We start from the raw sequence: 21,742 nt of genomic DNA on the forward strand, positions 1-21,742 counted from the left end.
GAGTTCAAATCAGCAGAGTAACTGGAAAATTTAAAGGGAAAATTTTGGAAGCAAGAGAGATGCAGAAGGACTGAGATCTACAATCTACATATAAACTCTGCCCAAATCCCTGCCTTATCACTAAACTATGCATGTGTAGAGGAAATACCAGAGAGCTGAGAAGTAGGCAGAAACTAGAAAGGGGTCTACCCTTGAGAGATAGCATTGCCTCTTAATGAGATTTGCAAGTTTGTTGTGTCTTTGACTGAATGCATTGTCTGAACAGTATGTAAGTTAGACATTGTTGGATGACAGAAAGTGACAGGTATGTAAGTTAGACAAGTTGGATGACAGAAAGTGAAATTCTTACTTGACTTGAGGTGTCAGAAGGTACAACTCAGGACTGGCAAAGCAATTAGAAATTTAGGAGGGATCCCTAGAAACAAAGGGACCACAGAGAGGGTAAGCAAGGCCTAAAACCTGATTATAAAATCTGCCCAAATTCTTTGTTGACCACTAACCTGCTCAGGCTCAGAGGAAACCACCAGAGTCAGGCTAAAGAAAGAGCCGCTAAGAGTTGAAAAGCTGAGCAGAAACGTTAGTTACTGCACACAGTAAGTATGACAGTTTCACATTTCAAGTCCAGGTAAATTAACTGCTTACTAGAACAAAAAAAGAGCAGTCCTCAGAAAATAAAAAAGATTCCAAAGCCACTAAAACATAATATCTACAATGTCAAGTTTTCAATCAGAACTTACTAGACATACAAAGAAACAGAACTGTGCAACCCATATTCAAGATAAAAAGCAACTAATAGACACAACTCCAGGGGGGGCCCAGATAACAGATTTAGCAAACAGACTTGAAAACAGCTATTATAAATACATTCAAAGAAGTGAAGGAAGCATAATATTAATTAGTGAACAGAAAAGGAGTCTCAAAAGAGAAATAGAAACTATATTTTAAAAAAGAAACAAAAGAAAATTCAAACCTGAATACTACAGTAACTGAAATGAAAATTTTACTATGTAGACTTAGCAGAATTGAGATGGCAGAAGAAAGAATCAGTGAACTTGAAGGCAGATCAATAGAAATTATTCAGTCTGAAGAATAGAGAAATCAAAGATGGAAGAAAAATGAACAAAATCTCAGGATGAAGCAATATCAAGCAGTCTAAATACTTGTAGTTGGAGTCCTAGAAGAAGGAGAAAGGGGCCAAAAAAGTACTTGAAAAAATAATGGCCAAAAGCCTTCCAAATTTGGTGGAAAACATTAATTTACAGATCTAAGAGGCTTAAGTAGGGGAACCACAAAACTACACCTAGGTTCATATAGTCAAATTGCTAAAAGATAAAGAAAAAATCTTGAAAGCATCAAGAGAAAAATGATAAATATAGGGGAACAACAAAAAGAGTAATGGTTGCTGAACAAGGTTGTAGAATACAAAGTAAACATACAAAAATTAATTGTATTTTTATATTACTAGAAATTAAAAATACAGTACAAATTACAGTCACTCAAAAAAAATGAAATACTTAGGTATAAATCTAACACAACACGTACAGGACTTATATGCTGAAAACTATGAAGTGCCGATGAAAGAAATCAAAGGTCTAAATAGAGAAACATACCATGTTTAATAGATTGGAAGACTCAACATAGTAAAGATGTTAATTCTCCCCACATTGATGTACACGTTTAATGTAAGTCATTTCAAAATCCCAGCAAGATTTTTTGTAGATACACACAAAATTATTCTAAAGTTTATATGGAGACACAAAAGTACTAGACACTTTTTCAAAATAGCTAAAACAATTTTGAAAAAGTAAAATGAACAGTATCAGTCTATCTGATTTCAAAACTTATTATACAGCTATAATCAAGGATTATATTGGCAGAGGTATAAATACATAGACCAATGGAGCAGAATAGAGGACTCAGACCAACAGAAAAATGCTCAACTAATTTGTTTACGAATTTGCAAAATCAATTCAGTGGAGGAAAGATAGCCTTTTCAACAAATGGTGCTTGAACAATTGGACATCCATAGATATTTTTTAAATGAATCTCAGTGTAAGTCTCACACCTTATACAAAAATTAATTCAAAATGTAAAACTATAAAACTTGGTAGAAAAATAGGAGAAATATTTGAAATCTAGGGCTACACAAGAGTTCTTAGACTTGGCACCAAAAGCACAATTTATAAAAGGAAAAATTGATAAATTGGACTTCATCAAAATGAAAAAATTTCACTCTGTGAAAAACCCTGCTAAGAGGATGAAAAGAAAAATTACAGACTGGGAGAGAGTATTTGAAAACCACATATCTGAGAAAGAACTAACTTTCACAAGTTAGAGAAAAAAAAAAAATCAAACAGTCCAGTTAGAAGTTGGGCAAAAGACCTGCACAGACATTCACTGTACACGTTGTATAAATGGCAATTAAGCACATGAAAAGGCTTTTTAACATCATTAGCCGTTAGAGAAATGCAATTAAAACTATGAGCTATTACTACATACCTATTAGAATGACTAAAATAAAAATTAGTGACAACAACAAATGCTAGTAAGGATGCAGAGAAACTGGATCACTCATACATTGCTGGTTAGAATGTGGAATAGCATAGTAACTCTGGAACACAGTTTAGCAGTTTCTTAAAAAAACTAAACATGCAACTATTACACAACATAGCAATTGCATTCCTGGGTACTTTTTCCAGAGGAATGAAGACTTATCTTCACACAAAAATTTGTGCCTTAATGTTTATAGCAGCTTTATTCATAGTAGCCAAAAATGGAAATAATCCAGATACCCTTTAAATGGATAAATAGTTAAAGTGTGGTTTATCCATACCACAGAATACTGCTGAGTAATAAGAAGTTATGAACTACTGATAGATGCAACAACCTGTATGAATCTCCAGAAAATTATGCTGAGTAAAAAAGCCAATTCACAAAGGGTGCATACTGTATGATTCTATTTATATAACATTTTTTAAATGACAAAATGGAAGTGGAAACAGATTCGTGGTTGCCAGGGGTTAAAGAAGGCCTGGGGGTGGGAGGAGGGAAGTGGGCTATACAAGGGCAACATGAGGAATCCTTGTAGTAATGGAAATGTTCTGTATTTTGACTCTATAAGTGTCAGTATCCTGGTTGTGATATTGTACCCACAAGATTTCCATTGGGGAAAGGTGGGGAAAGGGTACATGGTATCTCTGTTTTTTTTTTATAACCCCATGTGGATTTACAGTTATCTCAAAAGAAAATGTTTAATTAAAAAAGTAATTGCTGACTTCCAACCAGAAGCGATGGATACCAGAAAACGGCAGAATGGAGTATTTAAACCATAGTAGACATTTTTCAGCTTCTTTACGTGCAAACTACTACCAAGTGCATACTTCTTCTAGTGATTACCTCTTTGCCTGTTGTGGGGCCACAATGCAGTGTCTGTCGTCTTTACATGTTCAAGAGGTTCCACTCCACAGCCAGTCATTATGTTTATTGTATTATAGACATTGAAACTAAGGACAACAGAAATGCGCTTCTGTGCGCCCTATCTCCCTCTGCCTTCCTTTAATCCAGCATGGTAGGTTGATGTAAATGAGTGGAATAGAACCTCTTCCCTTTTGCTCCAGCTTTCCCAACTATGAAAATAGGAAAACTAAGACTTATGAGTCTCGCCAAGTCAAAATCTCCCTGGGTCTGAGCCTCTTCTTGGCTGTTCTACATCTTCCAATAATGCTGAGTTACGGTGCACATGCGTAGAGGAAAACGCAGAAGGGGCTGATACAACTTGGGAGCTATATTCCATTTACTCAGTATCCCGGTAAAGGTCATTTTAAGGAGGAAACAATTAAGTCAGTATGGCTAACACACTTAATATTCTTTATTGTTAATATCATTTTAGCCAATGGCTTAAAGAATTTAGCCCACAAAAATACCATTTGGTATTTGGTACCATTGGTTCCATTTGTATTGGTCCTAACCATGAATACCAATGCTGCTTCTTTATCCTTACCACTTCTATCTCTTGTCATCCTTTTGAGGTTAACCTTGAGTTAAATTTTTCTTTAGTTCTACAACTCTTTTTATTAGACTCATTCTGGTTTACTTTAAGCCTGTAGGCCTTGGCCTATTGTACTCTTCAAGAAGCCATTTATGCACAAATGCTCTATTTTTCCTCACAAGGACCCTATTCTATGTGGTGGGCTGGAAAATGCCAGCAGCCACCACTGAAGCGGTAGGTCCTTCCACAGACTGACAGGACAAGAGGAAGGACAAGTTTTCCATTGATTTATTCGGTAGTAGGGGGAGACTGTCATTAAAGGGAGAATGGTGTTTTAGAAGAGGCCAGGTTTATGTGATTTTCCGAGGTTTTTGTTGGTTTGTTTGTTTGTTTTTCTTTTGTCTGCTTTTAAAAAGGAAAGAAAAAAACATTTATTGAGTTTCTACCCTGTACCTGATCCTTTAGCTAGGCATGTTAGCTATTGTTTTATTTTGTTTTTAAATGATAATGGTAATAATTAAATATATTATTTCATTGATCTTCACAATCATCCAGAGATGAGGAAATGAAAACTCTAAGGTCTCACAGTTTCCAAGTTGTAGAGGCAGTCCTCAAATTTATTGCCTACTCCAATTCTGTGCTCCTTCACCTATTCCACATTCCTTCTGGGAGTGTATGCTTTTCCCTCAGTTGTAAGCAGTGGAAAAGTGGGACTCCAGAATTTGAATCCTTCCCTGAACAGCTCAGCAAATGAAAGGAGCAGTTATGAGACTGGAAAGCGGATGAGAGTGGAGTACGAGGGTCCATGCTTCCTTGCTGAGGTTTTATATTTTATTTCAGGATGGCAATGACACGGAGGACTATGTTCCAGAAGGGGGAGGTGCATAACAAACCATCAGGATTCTGGGGAATGATAAAGAGTGTTACCACTTCAGCACCAGGAAGTGAAAGTATCCTTTATCCCTCTGCTTGATTCTTTTTCTCAACTCTGGACCAAGGGCAGAAGAAAAAATAGTATTGGGATATTCTCTTCTAAGATACCTGACTGCAACAGAGTTCAGCTGGCCAGGGCTGGGCTTAGGAAATACAATGTGTACAGTCATCGTTCCAACAGCCATAGAAGATCATAAAATAATAAAACCATTGTCTTTGAACTGGAGGGGTCCTAACATGTCAGTCTTTCCATTTTACAGATGAGAAAATAGACCCAGAGAAGTTTGTCACACAGTGGCTTGTGGCAAAGATAAGACCAGAACTGTGGTCTCCTCAGTTCTTTCCACTACACTTTTGTATTTCCCACCTCTGAAACACCACCACAAAACAATGCCTCCCCCAGATGGATGGTTTGTATATGAGATTGTAAGGGCCCATTTCTAAAGCAGTCAGTTTTAGAAACAAACAAATTTTAAGCAGCTCTGTATCTCCAGTGACTTTTTGGTTTAAAGAATCAAGGAGATTGGGATAATGGACTTGTCTTGGCCCAGCTGGTTGCAGTGTTAAACTGATTCCCAAATTGAGTAACCAAATCTCTTTGTGGCTACCAGGTTATTAAGCTGGAATTTGGGGTGAGGGACTAGAGGTAAAATAGCATATTCCTGCTTCATTCTCTGGCCTAAGGAAGAACAGATTCCCCTGTGCCTCAACTGGAGAAAAAGAATGTAACCTATTCTTGCTATAAATTATGACATATCTTTCTGGTGTGAAATGCAGGTAAGAATTGGAAAAAGAAAAAGAAAAAAAAGTAGGATGACCACAGGAGAGAGAAAAAAAAGATGACTTTAAATTCATTTCTCATCTCCTATTTCCAGCAGAGTGCTAAAGGATAAAATGATGAGCAGAGGATAGCCTCTCTCCTCAAGGAGCTTACTGCCTAATCATGGAAGAGCCAAACGTGTAACTCATTAAACCGCATTATTCAGTGGCCTGGACCATGCCAACAGCAGCCAGTACTGAGGAAGGAGCTGAAGGGCATTTGCTGATTTGGGTAATAGTGGAAAACTCACAGAGAGGAGGGAGGATTTGGATTAAAGCCAATGCTTCTGTTTTAGAAAGGGCTGTCTTTACTATTTTTATTACTTAAAAATTCATAACAGCCAAAGTTTAGGTTTAAGCTATCTTAGCAACACTAAGTCAAGTCAAAAAAGTATCGGGATTATTTAAGATCTCTGAGTCCTTTCCTAAATGGAGAGGATAATCACACGACCTCACTGAGTTCTTCGAAAGTGGCATAGCGTAATGGAAAGAGCAGGCCTTGGAGTAAGGCAGATCTGACTTTGCTTCCATGCCTATTAGCTGTGTGACTTTGAGCAAGTTATTTGACTCTCTGAGCTTTACTTTCCTTATCTGCAAAATGGATAATAACACCTATCTCATGGGATTGTTGTAAATAATAGAAGATAATATCGTAAAGAACTAAAGAAGGTAATGTCTATAAATCCCAGCCTGTATTAGAACTCAGTAAACATTAGTTCCCTTCCCTAACATTGTGTTTATTCAGATATTTCAGGAGAAAACTTTGCTATATTATAGGTGTTTTTCTTACTATGTAACCTTTTGAGATTCCAAAGATTACATTTGACTTAATCTAACTAGATAAAGAAAAAATAAACAGAACCACCTCTCTGAGCCACTTGAGCTAGTGAGAAACTGAGTGGTAGGTGTTTGGTGGTGACGCTCTTGATGGAAAAGCTTTATACACCTGTGTCTGAGGTTGGAAAAATTGTTCTAAAGTAGTACTGCTGGCTATAAGCAGGAAATTGAAAATATGGGCAGTTCCTAGGACCCACTGTAGAAGAAACCAAAAGCATATGCTTTCTTTATTGCTGTTCCTTGAAACTTCTATGTGATTTAAACCTTGATGCCCATTTTGTGCCAGATCTTACTCTTATTCAACAGGAAGTGGATGCTTTGGAAGAACTAAGCAGGCAGCTTTTCCTGGAAACGGCTGATCTATATGCTACCAAGGTACGGAGCAAGGAAACTGAAGTGTGGTTTTTACTAATATGATTGAAGAGAGAACAAGACTAAATAGCTTTTTAGCATCCTCTATGGCCAAGCCATGTAAGAGGCACCTCATAGCTTCAATATCAGCCATGAAGCACTGATGGCTGCACTCTTTGTGACATTGCTCCTACCAGTAGCAAAACCCTTAATGGAACACTCTCAAAAATAGAAATTAGTGGGATAGTCAGAAGAGGCTTTTAGTCATCTAGGAAGGTGGCACACACCACTTCCTACTGATGATCCAGGATCAAGAGGGTAGCTCCTATGGTAGCTCCTCTGTTTTTTGTTCTCTTGCAAGTTAATAATAGTGTAAGAGCAGTAAGACACCAATCTGCCGTGGTCTAGCGCTATTTTAAAGGATCCAGATCAAGAAGGGACCTAACTACAAGAAGTAACTTTCCTTTGTACACCTAAAATGCAGTGTAATTTAAATATGCAAAATCTATTAGTTAAGGTTGTTCAAACTATTTTAATCCTTTTTGAGGATTACTTCACAGGAATAGCCATGTAGGATAGAGGTAAACATAGGCTTTGAAGACAGATAGACCTGAGCCTAACTTCCCTTACTCACTAGCTCTGCAACCTTAAGCAAGTTATTTAACCTCTCTAAGCCTCTGTTTTCTCATCTGTAAAATTAAAGAGAACATATCTCATAAGAGTTGTTATGAAGATTAAAGTAGATAATGCATGTAAGGTGTTTATCCTAATTTCTGGCTTAAAGTAATCATTCAATAAATTTTTCCCACTACTACTATTACTGTTATTTTAATATTATTATCATGTGTGGTTTTAATTCTTAGCCTGAACAGTGATTCATAGAGGCAGGAATTTTGTGGAATATAAATGTAATTTTGCTGAGACTAACCATGTTTTGTGTTTGTTTTCCCTCAGGAGAGAATAGAATACTCCAAAACTTTCAAGGGGAAATATTTTAATTTTCTGGGTTACTTTTTCTCTATTTACTGTGTTTGGAAAATTTTCATGGTAAGTATATTATTTTTAATTGTCAGGATTTAGGTGATTTTCCCTGGTAATGGCAGAGAGAGAAAATTGAGTTCGGTTGAGGCATTGAACTAAACTCCAAATCCAGTTGAGTCAATAGAAAATGTGATCTTTCACATCTCTGAGCCTCATTTTTTCATCCTCTCCTTTTTGGGTCACCTAGAAGAGGGAGGTTGCATTTTTCTTCTGTCAGAAATCATGAATAAGTTCTTAGATTATGAAATATATGAAGAGTGAATATTGAAGTTTCTTATTCTACACCCTGCTTTCCATATTACGCATGAGTACGTGATTGTATATAACGCGATTCCTACCTTCAGCTCAGAATAGAAACCACCTGTCCTTTTCAATAATCTGTATATACCCAAAAAAGTAAATTCTAAAACATATTTCTACAGATAAATTCATTTTCTGTGCTTACAGCTCTTATTCTTTTGTGGCTCTCCCTTAATGCTCTATTCTTTATGTGCATTTTATGTACTGCATTATTTGTCTTTACTTGTGACTCATCTGCAGGTATTAATGGATTTCAGTGTGATTATAGAAAAGGCTGATTTGACGTTCTAGTTCGGTGACTTTCCCACTGGGGCTGTGCTTGCACAAAGAGGAGCTTTGTCAGCTTGTTAGTTAATTTTGATCAGTGTAGATGAATGGAGGATTCTGGATTTAACAGATCTAATGTTATAATAAATTGATGCTAATACCCATTCAGATGACATTTTTAAATCTTGATTCATTCAGTGGGAGAGGATAAATGAAGATAGTGTATTCAATTAACTAAGCTACTAAAGGCTTTTCCTGAGATGCAGCCTTTAGGAGAGCATAACATTTTTAACAGCTTTATTGAGATGTAATTGACATTCAACAAACTGTACATATTTAAAGTATACAATTTGGTAAATTTTGATATATATATATATACCTGTGCAACAGTCATCACCACAATCAGGATAGAGAACACATCCATCATCACTTCCAAAAGTTTCCTCAGGCCCCTTTGTAATGCCTCTCTATTACTTTTTTTTTTTTTTTTTTTTGCGGTACGCGGGCCTCTCACTGTTGGGGCCTCTCCCGTTGCAGAGCACAGGCTCCAGACGCACAGGCTCAGCGGCCATGGCTCACGGGCCCAGCCGCTCTGCAGCATGTGGGATCTTCCCGGACCGGGGCACAAACCCGCGTCCCCTGCATCGGCAGGCGGACTCTCAACCACTGCGCCACCAGGGAAGCCCCTGTTGCTTTTTATTGCTGAGTAGTGTTCCACTGTATGGATGTGCCACAATTTGTTTATCTGTTCGCCTGCTGATCGATATTTGTTTGTTTTCAATTTGGGGATATTACAATAAAGCTGCTGTGAACATCTACGTACAAGTCTGTATTTGGACATATGCTCTCTTTTCTCTTGGGAGAAAGCATTTAAGTGTAGAATGGCTGGATCATATGGCAGTTGTATGTTTGACTTTTGAAGAAACAGCCAAACTTTTCCGAAGAGGTTGCACCATTTTATATTCCCACCTGCAGTGTTTGAGGGTTTCAGTTATTCCACATCCTCACCAACATTGTGTAGTCAGTCTTTTTAATCTTAGATGTTTTAATAAGTATGAGGTGGTATTGAATCATTTTAATTTGCATTTTCCTAATGTCTAATGATGTTGAACAACTTTTTATGTGCCTTTTTGCCACCTGTATATCCTCTCTGGCAATGTATCTATTCAAATTTTTTTGCCAATTTTTTAATTAGGTTGTTTTCTTTTTATTGCGTTTGAGAGTTTTTCAATATAGTCTGGAAGCCTTTTATCAAATATGTGATTTTCAGATATTTTCTCCCAGTCAGTGGCTTGGCTTTTCATTCTCTTAGCAGTATCTTTTGAAAACCAGAAATTCTTCACTTTGATGAAGTCCTATTTATCTTTTTTTTTCCTACTATGGATTATGCTTTTGGTGCTGTATCTAAGAAATCTTTGTCTAGGGCTTCCCTGGTGGCGCAGTGGTTGAGAGTCTGCCTGCCGATGCAGGGGACGCGGGTTCGTGCCCTGGTCTGGGAAGATCCTACATGCCACGGAGCGGCTGGGCCCGTGAGCCATGGCCGCTGAGCCTGCACGTCTGGAGCCTGTGCTCCACAACAGGAGAGGCCGCAACAGTGAGAGGCCCGCATACTGCAAAAAAAAAAAGAAATATTTGTCTAAAGATTTGTCACAAAGATTTTTTTCGTATGTTTTCTTCTAGAAATTTTATAGTTTTAGGTTTTACATTTAGGTCCATGATCCATCTTGAGTTAATTTTCTAATATGATATTGGAGTATGAATCCAAGTTCATTTTTTTCATATAGATAGCCAATTGTTCTAGCACCATTTGTTGAAAAGAGTATCCTCTCTCCATTGAGGTGATTTTGCAATTTTGTCAAAAACTAATTGACCATATGTGTGTGGGTCTGTTTCTGTACTCTCTTTTTTTCTATTGAGATTTATATGTATCTTATATATTTACTTCTGCCCATACCACACTGTCTTGATCAATGAGTTTTCCAATTCATGAGCATGGTACAACTCTTCATTTATTTAGATCTTCTTTAGTTTCTCTCAACAGTGTTTTATAGTTTTTATTACTCTTTTTAAATTTTATTTTATTTATTTTTGGCTGCATCGTGTCTTCGTTGCTGCACACGGGTTTTCTCTAGTTGCGGCAAACAGAGGCCACTCCTTGTTGCAGTGCGCGGGCCTCTCACTGCGGTGGCCTCCCCTGTTGCAGAGCATGGGATCCAGGCCCGCGGGCTTCAGTAGTTGTGGCTCGTGGGCTCTAGAGCGCAGGGTCTGTAGTTGGTGGCGAACAGGCCCGTTCAGGCAGCATGTGGGATCTTCCCGGGCCAGGGCTTGAACCTGCATCCCCTGAGTTAGCAGGCGGATTCTCAACCACTGCACCACCAGGGAAGCCCTTATAGTTTTTAGTGTACAAAACTTTCATCAGACTTATCTCTTAAGTATTTAATTTTTTGATGCTATTATAAATGAAAATGTTTTTATAATTTTAATTTCTAAGTGTTACTAGTATATAGATATACAATTGATTCTTGTATATTGATCTTATATTCTGCAACCTCGCTAAACTCCCTTATTATTTCTAGAAGCTTTTTATAAATTTCGTAGGATTTTTCTACATAAACAATTCCATCCTACCTTTCTTCTGATCCTCCTCCCCCAGCCTTACTGCACTGACCAAAGCCTCCAGTTACAGAGTTAAATAGAGCAGTCATCCTGATCTTAGGGGGAAAGCATCCAGTCTTACACCATTAAGTATGATGTTAGCTGTCGGTTTTTCCTAGGTGCCCTTTATCAGGCTGAGGAATTTTCTTTTATTCATAGTTTCTTGAGTGTTTTTAATCATGAAAGCATGTTTGATTTTGTCAGATGCTTTTCTGCATCTATTGAGATGATCATATGGTTTTTCTTTTTTAGTCTGCTAATATAGTGTTACATTACTTTTTGAATATTAAACTGACCTTGCATTCCTGCAGTAAACTTTACTTGGCCATGATGTATTATCCTTTTTATATTTTGTTAGATTTAATTTACTAAAATTTTGTTAAGAATTTGTGCATCTATGTTTATGAGGAATACCAGAATGTAGTTTTCTTGTTAATGTCTTTGTTTGGTTTAGGTGTCTAACCTTAGAGAATAAGTTGAGAAGTATTTCTTTCTCTTCTAATTAGCAGAAGAGTTTGCATGGAATTGTTTCTTTCTTAAATGTTTGGTGGATTTCATCAGCCATCTAGACCTGGAGTTTTCTTTGCAGAGAGTTTTTTAACTACAAATATAATTTTTTTAATATGTATAAAGTTTATTCAGGGTTATCTATTTCTTCTTGAGTGAACTTTTGTACTTGTGTCTTACAAAGAATTTATCCATTTTTATTGAAGTTGTCAAATTTATTGGCATAAGATTGTTCATAGTATTCTCTTATTATCCTTTTAATATTTATAAAGTCTGTAATGATGTCACCTCTCTCATTCTCTTTTTATGTAACAGCTTTATTGAGATATAATTCACATGCAATACAATTCACCCATTTAGTGTACAATTCAGTGGTTTTTAATATTCACAAAGTGTGTAAGCATCAACACAATCAATTTTTATCACCCCAAAAAGAAATCCCATACTCACTAGCAGTCATTCCCTATTTCTCCCCCAGCCTCAGGCAGCCACTAATCTATTGATACTTTCTGTCTCTATAAATTTCCCTATTCTGGACATTTCATGTAAATAGAATCATACAATGTGATCTTTTGTGATTGGCTTCTTCACAAAATGTTTTCAATGTTCATCTATGTGGTAGCCTCTATCAGTACTTCATTCCTTTTTATGACTGAGTAATATTTATTTCCTTATATGGATATACCACATTAATTTAAATTATCCACTTATCAGTTGATGGACATTTGAGTTGTTTCCACTTTTTGTCCACTGTAAATAATGCTATTGTGAGCATTCATGTGTAAGTTTTTATGTGGACAGATGTTTCATTTCTCTTAGGTAGAAACCTGTAGGGGTAGAATTGCTGGGTTATACGCTAACTATATGTTTACGCTAACTATATAAACTATATAAACTGCCAAACTACCAGGCTGTTTTCTAAAGCATCTGTACCAATTTACATTCCTGCCAGCAATGTGTGATGGTTGCAATTTCTCCACATCCTCTCCAACACTTATTATCTATCTTTTTAACTATAATAATTTTAGTGGATGTGAATTGATATCTCTCTAATTCTTGATATTGATAATGTGTGTCTTTTCTCTTTTTTTCTGATCAGTCTCGATAGAAGTTTATCAATCTTATTGAACTTTTCAAAGAACCAGCATCTGGGTTAATTGATTTTTCTCTGTTGTTTTTCTCGTTTCTACTATTATTTCTCTTCTGCTTTTTGGGGGCCTTGTTTTTCTAATTTCTTAAAGTGGAAGCTAAGATCATTGGTTTGAAACCTTTTTTTTAATATAGGTGTCTTAATGCTATAAATTTCTTGCTAAGTACTATTTTAGTTGCGTCTCACAAAATGCAACTTTTTTGATGTTTATTTTTATTTTCATTCAGTTCAAAATACTTTCTGATTTCCTTTTTGGTTTCTTCTTTGACTTGTGGGTTAGCAGTATGTTATAAAATATTTGGGGATCATCTGAATATCTTTCTGTAATTGCTTTCTAATTTAATTTCATGTGATCTGCGAATATACTTTGAATCTTTTTAAATTTATTGAGACTTGTTTTCTGACCCAGAATATGGCTAACCATGATTAATGTTCTATGTACACTTGAATAGAATGTGTATTCTACTCCTGTTGGGTGTAATGGCTTGCAAGTGTCAATTAGGTCAAGTTGGTTGATAGTATTGTTAAAGTTTTCTGTACTCTTACTGATTTTCTGACTACTTAATTACTGAGAGAGGGGTGTTGAAATGTCCACCTATTGTGGATTTGCCTTTTTTTAAATTCTATCACTTTTTTGCTTCATGTATGTCATGTCATTATGTGCCCCTTGTTGAAATGATTCTTTTATTCTTATGAAATGACCCTTTTATTTTTTGCTATGAAATCTACTTTGTCTCATATTAATATAGACAGTCCAGCTTTCTTTTGATTAGCGTTAGCATAATATATCTTTTTCCATACTTTTACTTTTAACATATTTGTATCTTTATATTTAAAGTGGGTTTCTTGTAAGCAACTTGCTTTTTTATCTAATCTGGTGCTCTCTGCCATTTAATTGTCATATTTGGACCAGGAGTCAGCCATCTATAGCCCACAGGCCAAATCCAGCCACCACGTGCTTTTATTTTAAAAGTTTTATTGGAACACAGCCAAGCCCATTTATCTACATATTGTCTGTAGCTACAGTTATATGACAGTGGCAGAGTCTGCCAACCCCTGGTTTAGACCATTTATATTTAATGTGATTATTGATATGGTTGAGTTTAAAACAACCATGTTGCTGTATGTTTTTATTCATCTCGTGTGTTCTTTTTTCCCCTTTTTCTTTTTTTTCTTCCTTCTTTTGGATTAATTGGGTATTTTTCGTAATTCCATTTGATCTTCTTTGTTGGTTTGTCAGCTATAACTCTATTTTTGTTGTTTTAGTGATTGATATTACAGCTGTCAGAAAATAACCACAGGGAATTACCCTGGAATTCCTTGATTCTCTTACCCTGAGTTCGTCTACCAAAATGTTTCCTTGCTGGATCCTATTAAATTAATTTGTATATGTCATAGCCTTATTCCCCTTTAGACTCTACAGAAAAGAAAGATAGTGTAGATAGGGACTTTTGTTTGCCTATGTGTGAATAGCCAAAATAGATTTCTTATATATGATTTGGATTGAGAGTAGAATTGCATTTTTAGGAATATCTACCTGTAAGGTACATTTGGTGATTAATTCATTATTTTGAATCATTTTTTTAAATGGTGATTATTGAGATACTCTAATGTAAAGGTCTGTGTCTCTGCAGGCAACCATTAATATTGTTTTTGACCGAGTTGGGAAAACTGATCCAGTCACAAGAGGCATTGAGATCACTGTGAATTATCTGGGGATCCAATTTGATGTAAGAGTTGTATCAAAATCCTTATTTCTTATGTTTCTTTCTATTTTATCTGCTCTAAATAACAATTCTTTAGATTCTAACTCCTTATTCTAGGTACTTGCTTCTGCTTTCATTCTTCTCACTCTCCTCTATATTTTGGCATATTCCTATGGCAAATTCATAAAGGGCATAAAACCATAAGTAACGACTGGCAATTATTATTGTCATGGATAGTGATTATCTCTGTAGTTCCTCCTCTTCTTCTCTAGCAGCTACCACTCACCAGCTTCTCCGTAACAAATATTCAAATACTTCTTTCTGTGATACTTGATGACATCTTCAAACATAACTCACCTTTGATTCCTCTGGTAGAAAATTAAATACTAATTAGTGTTTTCGTGTTAGAACTGAAATGATTTCTGCTATAAAAAATTAACTATCAATTAATTCATGTGGGTTTTGAGCTAAAAGTGTTAACTGTCACCTGTGCACAAAGGTTTTTTTAATCATCTTTCTACGTGTTTTATAATACTACTGTTATTAAACACATTCTTGTCCCAATTTAAGTTTAATGTCTTTATTTGTAGAATAGTATCTTTTCCAGGTATATATATAGCCAGTGATTCTAGCTGATTAGCACTTTGATAATAAGATCAATGTCATGTTCTTAGTCCCTATGAGTGCCATTTAGCTGTGCTATGATCCTGGCCACAGACTGCATGCTACCCCCAGCCAGCCATCTCAGCTGGACATGCCCCTCATAGCTGGATAAAATGAAAATACACCAGAGCAAATTGAGCGCCAGTCCTTGAGAAACAGCTCAAAGCACACATTTTTTTGATGATAGATCAATAGTGTATCCTTTTTCATGTGAAGGAGCATGCCATCTTTCCTTCAAGTAGTGTATAAATTATACGGTAAAGTATGCTTCACTCTTTATTCACACGTGTTTTCCTCTTTTACACTTTTGTACTGGGGTGAGTTTTTAGAAATGCCCTTATCAGTGCTTTGAGGCTAGCTGCTGTGTGTGTATATGTATTCCATCTATAACTCATCTATATACGTACTTCACATTTCATAATTCTGAATAACATCTCTTAGATGTTAGCAATGCAGCTCCCCCTCAGATGCTTTTCAGCCCTGAATCAAGCACAGGGTATCACAGCTGCCTCTCACTCTGAAGCAATCCAAGAGGAGAAGAAAGTATCATCATGTGATTCAGATGAAGGTCAGCTATTTCCTAGACTATAGCTGAGAATGTCTACATATTCTCTTATTATAAGAAGAAAAGTTTCTTATAGTTTTGGGTGATCAGAGAACTGTCATTCAGATATTAAAATTATCAGCCTGCTATTCGGTTTCCTTTTGATTCATGCTTTTCACTTGAAGCTGTGTTATTAGCTTTGTGTTTCTTCTGGTTATTAGAGTTATTTTCATCACTTCATTGCACTTGCTTTCTTCTGTCCTTAAGTTTTAAGTCTGCTAGTTAAGATATCCACTGCAGTCTTCCTGTACATGTTTTCGCTGCCACTTACTTGCTAATGAAGTTCCCTCTCACAGCTACATAAGTGATAAGAATGCATCTTCTTAGCTGTCCCATCGCTCTGAACAGAGAATTAACAAATATTTTTCCTTCCTATTGTGTTGACAGGTGAAGTTCTGGTCCCAACACATTTCCTTCATTCTGGTTGGAATAATCATTGTCACATCTATCAGAGGACTGCTGATCACTCTTACCAAGGTAGGTTGTATCACAGAGTTTAAAAGTACTAATTTAATTACATGTGGCACTGTGAGATGATTTTACCTAATTAACATTTCTGCCTTCTGAGATCTTAAACAACAGTCGCAAATATTAAAAAGACATACGACAGAGTAAAAGAAAAAGTTAAACTAATACATGAGTTGATGATGATGTATTTACATCATACACCAATCAGATAAGTACAGTTAGTTACCAAAGGTCATAGTCTGTTTCTATGTGTTGAGAATGAGGTCACAGTCTGTTTCATTCACTGATATGTCACCAGCATCTAGAACAGAACGTGGCACATGGTAGGTGCTGAGCAGGTATTTGGAATGAATAAATGAGATAGTATTTGAGGGTAGAAGAATAACTGTGAGAGTTGCTTGTAAGGAGGATATGGAAGTAGGAGAAGCAGAATGTTCAGCTGTTTTCTGATCAGCATAAGAAGGCTTCATGGAGCTGGAAGGTAAATCCTCTCTGTCAGAAGAGGTAAGGATTTCAAAATCCAAGAATTGTTTGAATGAAAGGAGAGAAGAGGTTGGGAGGGAAGAAGGGATCACCAAGCATCTAGCACAATTTTAGGAAGAGCTCAGGAGCCTAGTAACAATTTCAAGGGCTTGGAGTGGCCTGGAGTAATTTGTTTTAATGATTTATAATGATGTTAAAATCATATGTATCACATAGTTTCTGATAAGGTGGAATCCTTTCATGTTATAATACCTAAAACCACCAACTTACCCATATGGGAAAAGTATAACTGGATCCTTTTGGGGCAGTCTATGTAAATATCTTATTTATAGCCTTAATCATATGAATGGTTCTATACAGGATTGTGGCATGGAAGAGACATTTTCAATTAAATGTTAACTGTAGTACTTAATGTTTTTGACACAGGAATCTAGCAGTACTATATAAATTCATCTCTCCTCCCTTTCTTGACAGTTCTTTTATGCCATTTCCAGCAGTAAGTCCTCCAATGTCATTGTCCTGCTATTAGCACAGATAATGGTAAGTTTAATGAACTAGCTTTATGTGCACAGCTGTAAAATGCCAGAAATGTGCTCTATACTTTTAAATATTTTAACAATGTCCTGGGACTTGTCTGTCACTACATTCAGAGGGACTTCTCGATTAATCTGACTTGCAGGGCATGTACTTCGTCTCCTCCGTGCTTCTGATCCGAATGAGCATGCCTCTGGAGTACCGCACCATAGTCACCGAGGTCCTTGGAGAGCTACAGTTCAACTTCTATCACCGTTGGTTTGATGTCATCTTCCTGGTCAGTGCTCTCTCCAGCATACTCTTCCTCTATTTGGCCCACAAACAGGCACCAGAGAAGCATATGACACCTTGAACTCATGCCTATTATAGACTGCTACAGGCCAGTGGTGTCAGAATTTGGATATAAGAGGGAAAAAAATGGAGGGGACCGGGGCCTAACATTTTTTAAACAAAAAAAAATGTTGTGGTAGCATATTCTACCTCCAGCTTACACCTGCCTCCTCAGATGATACTGTAATCATGAGTAGCATCAGCTACTCGTGATCACAGAAATGAGAGAGAGAAGTAACCCAAGCTAGTACTCAGCCAAGAGCACCCTGTTTGGGTTTGAGGCTGGTGCAGTATGCTGGGTGGTGGGACTGGCCAGAGCCAAGAAACTAAGGGGAGAAAATACACTGGAATTCTGGGCTAAGAGAGATCTAAGGTAGCTGGGCCAAACACATGAGATTCTGTTCAAGTCAAGGATCACATGGAGAAGGTTATAACGTTCCCTTGAGGTTGACTTTCATTAAAATCAGAGATTGTTAACACTTTGGACTTAGCATCATTTTATCAAGGATAGCTTGGTTAAAAAGTTATGCTTGTGTGATCTAATATGAATTGGCATCCCACCCTTCCTCCCCGGACCCTGTCCCCTTAAAATAACCAAGAGGTTATCTGTCCTGGGGAAGGAGTGGTATGCAACTGAACTAGAGTCTACCAAGAGAGACTTCAAAGTATGTCATTTTTCTTGATTTCCTTTCAACTTATTATTTAAAAGTGAATTACTCTAAATTCAAGTCAGTGATGATATCTCATTTTTTCTTTTCATCTGCCCCTCGTGCTGTGGGGTAAAACAATGAATAACTGTTAACTGGAATAAGTCACTTTCCTATCCTACGACTCAATTTCTTCATCTGTAAAAGGAAGCTGTTGGAAAATTTGTAGAACACTCAGATATGCAATTTAAGAAAATCCTGAATTTTATTACCAGGAAGTCTCTTTTTATTACTAAGATCTTATTCTGAGTTTTATTGTGTTTTGGGTTTCTAGAGGCAACATGAAGGTTAAAGCATAAAAAGTTTACCAAAAACAAAAGCACTATTAAGGTTACATCAGCTAACAGGCAAAATTTAAGCATACTCAAAAGGCATTTTTAATGGCATTTATTTTAGCAACAACAACATTCTTACAAAGGATAATTTTAATAGGCTTATCTGCTCAGGTACTTTAATTAGCAGTTCTCACACATACAAATTTATAAATCATCTTTGGTGCTCTAGGAACCTACAGAAGAGATAACAGCATACAGAGAAATGTAGTTAAGTTGAAGCTTGAAAGAAATCAAATGAAAAGTATCTGGCTCCTGCCTTAACTTTTCCTAAGTTGACCATAAATAAGCTATCTGCAGTAGCCGCCCCTAAAACATGACAACAGAAGACACTCACACATTGACAAACTGGTTTCCAGAGGAGTTCTTCTCTAACAGAGACAGTAAACCGGTGGTAGCTCATTCCCTAGGAAAGGATTCCTATTAAATACCCAGAAACAGCTATCAGCCAAAGCTATTGCTTGTTCTCATCACATCTCTGTATCTTCAGAATTGGAAGAAGAATGAGAGGCTGTACTGTGGGCCTGTTCAAAAGAAAACAAAGGATCTGTAAGTGGTAAGAGTGTGAACATCAGGAGATGGATGATCTATTCTAGAGTTGCATGACTTAAATCAGGGAGTAGAGTCACTCACTAGAAGCCAGGTGACCTAAATTCTATACTTGGCTTTGTTTCCAGTTTGCTGTTTGACACTAACATACTTCTTAATGTCCATATATATACATAATTTCTTTTCTATAAAGTTAGCATAGTACTATAATGACTTCCTATAGAGTTATTATAGAATTTTTTAAAGACACCTAGAATACAAAGTCCATGGCTATCATGTATGCTATGGTCTGCAAGTCTGTATCTCCCTAAAATGGGTAAGTTGAAATCCTGTTCCCCAGGGTGATGTTATTAGGAGGTAGGGCCTTTGGGAGGTGATTAGGTCATGAGGGCAGATCTCTCATGATTGAGATTAGTGCCCTCATAAAAGAGGCCTCCCGGAACTCCGCACCCCCTTCTTCCATGTGAAGGCGTGGCCAAAGTCAGCAGTCTGCAACCTGGAAGAAGTCCTTCACCAGACACTGAATCTGTCAGTGCTGTAATCTTGGACTTCCCAGCCTCGAGAACTGTGAGAAATAAATGTTTGTTGTTTATAAGCCAACCTGTCTATGCTATTTTGTTTAGCAGCCCAAACAGGCTAAGACAGCATGTATTCATTAAAAATGAGTATTTGTTGGGCTTCCCTGGTGGTGCAGTGGTTGAGAGTCCGCCTGCCGATGCAGGGGACACGGGTTCGTGCCCCGGTCCGGGAAGATTCCCACATGCCGCAGAGCGGCTGGGCCCGTGAGCCACGGCCCCTAAGCCTGCGCGTCTGGAGCCTGTGCTCCGCAAGTGGCCACGTACCAAAAAAAAAAAAAAAAAAAACCCAAAAAAATGAGTATCTGTTTTTTATATTACCAATCAATCAATAGAAATAATGTAACAGAATATAAAACTTTTAGAGTCTTGGCTTTGCCATACATTTTCTTTATGAACTTAGGTCAGTTTACCTTTGGATCTCAAGTTCACCTGTGAAAAGAAATTGAGACTTACCAAGGAATTTATCTAATCCAAATACATATGGAATAATGCTTACTCTTCCCCAGTAATAAAACTTGAATATCTGCCAATTATTTTAAAAACCATGCTGTCACTAACCACCACCATTCATTTTCATGCTTACCATGAAGCAGGCACTGCTCAAAGCACTTTAACAGTCTTAATTAATATAATCCTGATAACAATCTGACAAATTATCCTTGTTTTATAGGTGGGGAAACTGAGGCACGGAGAATAAATCCATTTACCCAAGGCTGATAAATGGTAGATCCAGAATTTGTACATAAATAGTCTGATTCAGTTTCTTCTGGTGGTTCCCATTGTAATTTTGATAAGTTACCATCAACTCCATGCTATGAAAAATAAGATGTTCGCTGTTCTTATACCGTCTCCTCTCTGCCACGATAAATAAATTTGCTAGTTCTCTTTACACTGACATTTTCTAGTATTTTAGGAAATCTGTGGTAAACATAGACACATGGTGCACTTATTAAGGACTTTACCAGACTCTGGTTAGTTAGATCAGTAAAAGAAATGCATCACCACTCACTCGTTCTTTTGCCGTGTGCGAGTCTTGCTCTGCTTCCTCCGGCGTTCCTTCTTCAGGATCAGGGGTGTCATCCAGTGGATTAGCCATGGAGGAAACGATAGGGATTTTCTTAGCCTGGAAATAATCATAGGCCTTCTTTTCACAGACTAAGAGTATGACATTCTTGCCACTGCTCTGGATTCTGTCCACCACCTTCTCATAGGGCTCATCCAGTACGTTCACTCCATTCACTTCAATGATGACATCCTCATCCTCTAGCCCAGCCAGGTCAGCAGGGCCACCCTTCTGTACCTGTGGGCAGAGGTTCTGAGTTATTACTTCCAAACACAGATAACAGAATGTTAGACTAGCTATTCTTCAGAGGAGAGATGAGGACATTGAGAATTTATCCTTAATCATGTTATTATTTCTCCTTGAGGTAGAGAAGTTGAGAATGGTGCTCTATTGCTTTTCTCCTTATGAAAGCTACAACTTCTGTGCTCAAATGAGTAGTGTCACAGTGGTTGACTATCATATGTCTTCTGGGTTGAAGGCATTAGATTTCATAGGTCTGCCTTCTTTGTTCCCAACTTGAGAGCTGTAGAGATAGCCTCCTCACTGTCAGTCCCTGCAGGGTAGGGGCATTATGCCAAATGCACAGAAGCAAACAAGTATCACTCCCAGAATCATTAGTGACGGTCACCACAGTCATGTCAACTCACTCTGTTTACAGTATTTGATTTGAAAGTATCTATAGAGACAATTCGGTGGAACAGATGTTTAAGAAATGAAAGATGTGAGCTTAGGATGTACTAGTACCTATCTTAAAGGGTACAAGACCATAACAGCATTTATTTGAACCCACGTGAGACCCTCAGTGTAAGCCTTCAATGTAACCTTTTTACTGAGCCATCAGTGAGTGGGAGAAACTGGGACTCTCCTAATTGTGACT

The 21,742-nt window shown here is 37.2% G+C and overlaps 2 protein-coding genes across 11 annotated transcripts in view; one reads left to right on the plus strand and one right to left on the minus strand.

The window, feature by feature from the left end:
* LOC116755333 (Golgi pH regulator) overlaps positions 1-20,691 on the plus strand; it is a 42,939-nt gene extending 22,248 nt beyond the window's left edge. Inside the window, exons 8-16 of one of the 5 annotated variants that reach the window (XM_032634651.1) lie at positions 4,829-4,938; positions 6,864-6,952; positions 7,883-7,975; positions 14,483-14,578; positions 16,209-16,298; positions 17,247-17,312; positions 17,452-17,583; positions 19,166-19,231; positions 20,473-20,691. In XM_032634651.1, the coding sequence (XP_032490542.1) occupies positions 4,829-4,938; positions 6,864-6,952; positions 7,883-7,975; positions 14,483-14,578; positions 16,209-16,298; positions 17,247-17,312; positions 17,452-17,583; positions 19,166-19,228 (739 nt within the window). In that variant the 3' untranslated portion in view covers positions 19,229-19,231; positions 20,473-20,691. Of the gene's footprint in view, positions 1-4,828; positions 4,939-6,863; positions 6,953-7,882; positions 7,976-14,482; positions 14,579-15,658; positions 15,786-16,208; positions 16,299-17,246; positions 17,313-17,451; positions 18,558-19,165; positions 19,232-20,472 lie in introns of those variants that run through there. The other 4 variants (XM_032634661.1, XM_032634671.1, XM_032634642.1 and 1 more) reach the window with 4 other exon arrangements.
* PDZK1 (PDZ domain containing 1) overlaps positions 18,715-21,742 on the minus strand; it is a 50,395-nt gene continuing 47,367 nt past the window's right edge. For all 6 annotated transcript variants that reach the window (XM_032634612.1, XM_032634621.1, XM_032634631.1 and 3 more), the window contains 2 exons: positions 20,812-21,102; positions 18,715-19,199 (listed from right to left, as the gene is read on the minus strand). In XM_032634612.1, the coding sequence (XP_032490503.1) occupies positions 19,146-19,199; positions 20,812-21,102 (345 nt within the window). In that variant the 3' untranslated portion in view covers positions 18,715-19,145. The remainder of the gene's footprint in view (positions 19,200-20,811; positions 21,103-21,742) is intronic.

The sequence above is a fragment of the Phocoena sinus genome, chromosome 1 (genome assembly GCF_008692025.1).
Source record: "Phocoena sinus isolate mPhoSin1 chromosome 1, mPhoSin1.pri, whole genome shotgun sequence".
Lineage (NCBI taxonomy): Eukaryota > Metazoa > Chordata > Mammalia > Artiodactyla > Phocoenidae > Phocoena > Phocoena sinus.